This window comes from Lottia gigantea (genome assembly GCF_000327385.1).
Source record: "Lottia gigantea unplaced genomic scaffold LOTGIsca_11, whole genome shotgun sequence".
NCBI lineage: Eukaryota > Metazoa > Mollusca > Gastropoda > Lottiidae > Lottia > Lottia gigantea.
Window position 1 is genome coordinate 1,393,093 of NW_008707001.1, and position 7,456 is coordinate 1,400,548.

The 7,456-nt window shown below is 31.6% G+C and overlaps 1 protein-coding gene across 1 annotated transcript in view; it reads right to left on the bottom strand.

Annotated features, from left to right (window-relative positions):
* Positions 1–5,760, bottom strand: part of LOTGIDRAFT_156431 (hypothetical protein) — a gene marked incomplete at both ends in the record, with an annotated part of 19,297 nt that extends 13,537 nt beyond the window's left edge. The window contains 3 exons of the mRNA XM_009047066.1: positions 1,051–1,140; positions 4,100–4,261; positions 5,755–5,760. Of these exons, the coding sequence (XP_009045314.1) occupies positions 1,051–1,140; positions 4,100–4,261; positions 5,755–5,760 (258 nt within the window). The remainder of the gene's footprint in view (positions 1–1,050; positions 1,141–4,099; positions 4,262–5,754) is intronic.
* Between the last annotated feature and the right edge of the window lie 1,696 nt (positions 5,761–7,456).

A 7,456-nucleotide genomic window follows, 5' to 3' on the forward strand; every position in this document is an offset into this window, starting at 1 on the left:
ATTGCTTGTCAAAGGGTTCACTGTGACAAATACAGTGAGAGTGGAAATATTCATTTTTGATGAAGATTACAAGAGATATAATATTTTATATTATATTATATTATTATATTAAATTCAAGTAATCTTGAAGGTTATGGACATGATATAGATTCAGAAATTATGAGTTAATCTGAAGATGGTTATCGAAATTACTTCCATACAGGAACTTAAAATTGATGTTATGACGTCAAGGAAACGAATGTCTAAGTAGAAACAGAAAGAGATGTTACTCAGAAATTGAGTTGAATTTTCAAGAAAATCATTCTACCAAGATTGAAGCTATTTTGAAAAATATTGACATGTATAGATTTAAAAATAATGTCATACATTAAACTTAGAAATCATATTTTCTTTCTTTCAACCAGATTATTATAGTATGGCTTTTATAAGATTGACAAAAAAGCATCAAATCCAATTAAAAATCTGTAGAACTCGAACATAATAAATTGAATTGTGTTTTAATATAGGCCCCGAGCTCATCTTGAGAATAAGCATGATTATTACTAGAAAAATAACTTATAAATATATTTATCATCTAGGGCACAGTGACCTCAAGCCTATCACTGAGACTCTACTCACTTCTCTGATATATGTTCTTGATAATAAAAACAACTAATGCACTGTGACCAAGGCAAATGAAATGAAATGAATGGAGTTTTACATCCTACTTTTCTGCACCATTGTGACCAAGGCAAAGTGGCATTTCTATGAAACATTAGGTAAGGGGGGCTGAGCAGGGGCCACAAAATATTCCAGCATCTTTTCTGGGAGGCCATGTTCCTCCCTGGCCCCCGTGCCCCAGTCATCACATACTATTGAGTATTTCTATAATTACAGGAACCACAGATATCTAAAGGAAAACTTTACAAATGAACTCTTCCAATCATACATATATAGTTGAATATTGATAGAAAGTATGCAAGTGCGGAAGAGTTCATTATAAAGTTGAGGGATGTCAAATAGACCACGGACACACTCTATCCAGTCTTATAAACAACCTAGAGATTTTACCTGATTTCGTCTGTTTTCTAACTGAGAACGTTCATAAAGTTGAGCATTTTTAACGCCGATACCACAGAAAGCCAGATACGAACCAAAAACCTGAAAAAACAAATTAAAGTAAATCTTTGTAAGACATTTAGAAGTATCACAGCACATTAAGAAATAACTAGAGAACGTTACCTGTATACATAATAAAACATTGTATTTAAATAATATATAGAAGTTTATATTCACAAAACTCTTGTTTCTTAACATTAAAGGTATTTTATCTTTTAGATTAAACCACCATTGAAGGCTAAACTGGTTCCACATTTCATCTAAACCTTCGCACCGGAGGAACGAGTTTGGGCTATTGTCATCTTAGCATGGATTGGTCGATACCGTACCGTAACGTAATTAGGGTTCCGTGTCTTCAACGTTAAATAGACATCTCACTGAATCCTGTGGTCAATATTTTGACCATGAGATTTACCTTATACCTGTTGCTAGTGTAGCAATAAGCAAATACAACACAGTACCAGTTTACATTAATGACAAGACTTCACTATTAAGATTACACAACCTAGACTCAATATGTAATCACCATAAATAGTTGGCTAACAGTACAGGGGGACGTTAACAGTCAATGCTGCACCCTACTTCATATTTATGGTTGGAATTAAACCTCAGGTACTTGTGGACAGGATAGCATTTGGTGAAGATTTTGGGATTTTGCTGGTGGATGTATATAATATTTATCAGTCGACTGGCAAAATCTCAAATACTTCACCAAACGCTATCCTGTCCACAAGTAATGTGGCTTAAACTTGTTCAATATGGCCATTGAATTTGCAAATGTTCTATTCAAATCCAAGCTAAAAGAGATTGAGTTAAGCTAAGATTCCATATACGCGTCATGCGGATCCATCATGTGTCATCCGTCATGCGTTAAAAATCGAAATGGTTGGTTTAAGAGGGTATGACGTACATATGGAATCATATTTGATGCATGACGGATCCGCAAGGGCCATTTATGTCCGCATGATGCATATATGGAATCTTAGCTTTAATGATATTAATGGATTTATGGAAACCAATATTTTTTACTTAAATCAGTTATTAAGTAACTTGTTATCAACAATCAGACATCACTGGCTAAGATGAGAAATTAAGAATGACGCACGACATTTCTAAGTCACTTTGACATTCTGCAATAGATTGTAATTTAACTTTCAGCTGTATTTGTTAATAAGTTTTAAGAAATAGTCTACTTAATTAAAAACTTACAAAAATACAAAACTTAATAACTAAGCCTGTTGCAATTATCATGAATTCAAGTCTTTAAGCACTGAGGAAATTATTTTATCTAGGTCATAAAGTTCTATATATTTAAAAAGTTGAGAAAGTGCTACAACGAGGTTATTAAAAAATGACATATCCCTTTGGACACAAATTAATCAATTTTGGAAAGCATGTAAAATTTTTCTTTCTTTTCTTGCTTTTAATGTAAATAGAGAGAAAGAGAGAGTAATCCATTAGTTCAAAACTTATTTTGTTTTGCACAATAGTCAGATTTGTAAATATTTTTAAATATCATGTTCTCAGACTTCAATAGAAATACATGAAGACCTCAGCTCTAATTCTACTTTAACCACAGTTAGTTCTTGCCTTGTTTGTTATAAAGAAACATCTTTCAAGTTACAAAACTGTCTATATAGCATTGGATAGCATTGTATAGGTTTTCTAGAATTTTTAAGTATATCAGGGACAGGGATAGAATCAATTTGCACCATTCCAATTTTCAGTCACATGTCTGTGGTTCCTGCAATTCCACTAAAACTAAGTGTTAGTGACGTCATCAAACAATTAGTTTTAATAGAATTACAGAAACAACAGACATCTGATTGAAATTGGAATGGTGCTTATAGATGCTATCAGTGTCTCTGATACACATAAGAAATTTAGAAAACCTCTTTACAATCTCTTTACTAATACTCTCAAACAACTGATAATAGATAAATACTGATACATCAAAAACACAGAAAGTGCCGTCAATTAACCTTTCCTAATGTATCGAATATCAACCAATCTTGTAAAAAATGAGAAGTTTGTCAATAATGTATGAAGTAAAAGCTACTAACAGTAGTCATTATGACAGATAATCACAATTAATTGGCGGAAAAACCTAGAAAAAGATGAAACAGTGACCAAAGTAGAAACTATATAATCAGAAAGCCTCTCTTGCTATCCCTTTCTGTCTAAAAGCTTTTACTTTCCCTTTGGCTAAAATTGTCCAACCATTTCTCTTCATTATAAGACTTCTAAAAAATTAAAAAAATTACAGTCAAAATCCGTTTCTTAAAAATATTACTTTGAATCTTCGAATGACATTATGATCAAAGTATAGAGAATTTTATCATGGCTGCATTTCACATTTAAAGAAACAGACTGAAAATTTCTGAATTTTTTTCTATCAGTCAGACTAGTAGTGTTCCTACAGGTGGGGCCCCCCACTATCATATTTTACAGAGTAAACGAATTGCCTGTGGCCCCCTTAAGAAATTCTGTGGCCCCTTAGAACGCCACTACACTGTCAGTCCTCAGGGATCTCAGGACTTCGTCTTGAAGTGAGAGTATTCACTGATTTATTTAAGTATTGTGTTAATAAAAATAAATAAACCAAGTATTGATCATCTGATCTGCAAAATGAAACCCGATTTCCAAAACAACGAAAAAGTTTTGAATATTATTTCAAAAGATATAAGCAAATAAAGCTTCTAATATATATATATATATATATATATGTAATAGATCTGTATACTAGCGAGGGCAAGATTATTACGTATATTCTCAAGTCAGTGCGTCGATCAAGAAAATACATTCTAATTTTTCCATTCTTGTAGGTTACATGTTTTTGATCTCGGCTAGAGTCAAGTGCCTTTTCCAATTTTATTTTTTCTTATACTTTTTTTTTACCTTTTATAAAGTAAAACCAGTCAAAAGTCGACTCTGATGCCATTAGTAACACTGACGCCATTAGTAACACAGTGACCTTGACTTTTGAAATCTAATAACCCACCTTCTCGTCATGTTCGTCAAAAGGTTCGTCAGCAGGACTAATTTTATTAATGGCCTGGGCTACTCCAATTACCACACCATCCCTGTCCTTTAATGGCATACTTAATATACTTCTGGTTTTATACCCCATTTTCTTGTCAACTTCTTCATGGAATCGTGAATCCTGAAAACAGAAAAAGAGAACTTTAAATAGATAGTTAAAAATATACAGTAAATTGATAAAATATGTTAGTAAATTAGATATGAATGAATGTGAATTATAAATAAATGCTCTGAGACCAGTTTAATAAAATTTGACAAAAAACAGTGATAAGATTGGTTGAAAAAACTTGATTTAAAATTCAATTTCATTCATTGACAAATTAAATTGTTGGAACAATAAAATCATTATAAGATAAATCTTTTTTTTTCTAAAGATATCACATCTTCTCAAATACAGAATGAATGAATGAATGAATGAATGAATGAATGAATGAGTGAATGAATGAATGAATGAATGAGTGAATGAATGAATGAATGAATGAATGAATGAATGAATGAATGAATGAATGAATGAATGAGTGAATGAGTGAATGAATGAATGAATGAATGAGTGAATGAATGAATGAATGAATGAATGAATGAATGAATGAATGAATGAATGAATGAATGAATGAGTGAATGAATGAATGAGTGAATGAATGAATGAATCAGTGAATGAATGAATGAGTGAATGAATAAATGAGTGAATGAATGAATGAGTGAATGAATGAATAAATGAATGAATGGATGAATGAATGAATGAATGAGTGAATGAATGAATCAGTGAATCAGTGAATGAATGAATGAATGAATGAATAAATGATGTATTCACTTTTAAGAATGAATGAATGAATGGATGAATGAATGAGTGAATGAATGAATGAGTGAATCAGTGAATCAGTGAATGAATGAATGAATGAATAAATGATGTATTCACTTTTAAGAATGAATGAATGGTAAACAACCAATATAAATGTATAAATTGCTAGTAATTCTTTTTATCAAGGTCTTACTTCCAGATCAATCTATCATCGTTTCATTTATCAAAGATAAAGTATCAGCATAAAATGTTCATTTATTTTCAATCAGGCTCTATTATAGACTTGAGAATAAAACCAATATCAAGGAGATGAACTATTTAAAGCTGATAGAACTCGACTGAAACCAGACTAGAAAGGATTAATATTGTATTCTAGAAACGGGAGGTACAGACAGATATTACTAGTTAATGGACGTCTGTGGATGCTGTTCTCAATTAGAAATATATATAATACAACTCAGGTAATTTGTCTGTACCTACTGGGAGTTTCTGAATTTCTATTTGTCCAAAAGTCTGGTTGTAATTCATCAGCAGAACTACGATTCCTTAAAGTGAAGTTTATTATGGAAGCGAAGAACCAATACCAAAACTTTATAACACAGCAGGATCAGATGGATCAGTACTGTATGCACTGTGCAATGAGGGAGATTGGCCAGTAGCTTTCCTATAGTATTGATTTATGTTCAAATTGTAGCACACACTTATTTTACAGAGTTTATCCTATAAAACATTAATCATATCGTATAGATAAAACATATATCCAGTCCTTGGCCCATCCAAAACAGAAGGCTCTTTTTTATGCCAGTTCCACTGACCTGCATCACTGAGTGACAAGGACAGAAGAAAATCACAGTAAAGATATATGTGACAAAACAATGTGGAGACAATTAACCAACTAATAAAAACATTATAAATAATAACACCCTCTCTGCTTCACTGTCAGCAGGAAAATAAGTTTGAAAATAATCTTGTGTCAGCGCTACTTTAAGCAGTAAATGACGGACATTAAAGAGACATTGATGATAATAATAGAAAAAAGATAAAAGAGAAATTAACAGAGAAAATCAACAGCAGATCAGCAACCTGCCACAAAATTCAATATAACTTCATCTTTATTAGATTTACCATGAAAATATTGATAGATTATATTCTACAGCACTTTCCATGATGGATATTTCTAATTTACACTTGTTTTATCCACTGCAGAATTCAATATTAACTGTCGTTACTTAATAGATATATATTGCTTATCTTCATTAAATAAACATCAGAAATTTTTAACGAGAGTGTTCAGCAATATTCTAAGTTTTTTAATACTGTAAATTGATTTAAGTTTCCTATTAATGTAGAGAGAATTATCTGTGTTTTACTCACTAAATTTTATTACCATTTGGTCACATTAAAATTTTTTGAAGTTTAAAAAGTTTTAAGAAATAAGAAATAATTCTGTATATTGATGAAATAAAGAGGTTATTTAAATAAAACAATTTTATGAATGACGTGCGTGAAACCTTCATAGCCGAGATCTTCGTAAGTTTTTTAGTGAAACATGTGTTAGAAATTGCGTAAGATTAGAGTCCAATATATTTTTATGAAGATAAAAACCTTGGATGTCCAAGAATCAATGTTAGAAGATAAGAATCTAGGATGTCCTAGAATCAATGTTAGAAGATAAGAACCTAGGATGTCCTAGAATCAATGTTAGATAATAAGAACCTAGGATGTCCTAGAATCAATGTTAGAAGGTAAGAATCTAGGATGTCCTAGAATCAATGTTAGAAGATAAGAACCTAGGATGTCCTAGAATCAATGTTAGAAGATAAGAATCTAGGATGTCCTAGAATCAATGTTAGAAGATAAGAACCTAGGATGTCCTAGAATCAATGTTAGACGATAAGAACCTAGGATGTCCTAAAATCAATGTTAGAAGATAAGAAGCTAGGATGTCCTAGAATCAATGTTAGAAGATAAAAATCTAGGATGTCATAGAATCAATGTTAGAAGATAAGAACCTAGGATGTCCTAGAATCAATGTTAGAAGATAAGAACCTAGGATGTCCTAAAATCAATGTTAGAAGATAAGAACCTAGGACATCCTAGAATCAATGTTAGAAGATAAGAATCTAGGATGTCCTAGAATCAATGTTAGAAGATAAGAAGCTAGGATGTCATAGAATCAATGTTAGAAGATAAGAACCTAGGATGTCCTAGAATCAATGTTAGAAGATAAGAACCTAGGATGTCCTAGAATCAATGTTAGAAGATAAGAACCTAGGATGTCCTAGAATCAATGTTAGGAGATAAGAACCTAGGATGTCCTAGAATCAATGTTAGAAGATAAGAATCTAGGATGTCCTAGAATCAATGTTAGAAGATAAGAATCTAGGACATCCTAGCCCTAATATCGAGAATATGTGTCCAGGATACTTTAAACTCTAGGTTATCTTGATAAAATATGTGATAATGTGCCATTTATTGTACTTATCACCTTACTATACCTAGATGACATTGTTGTAC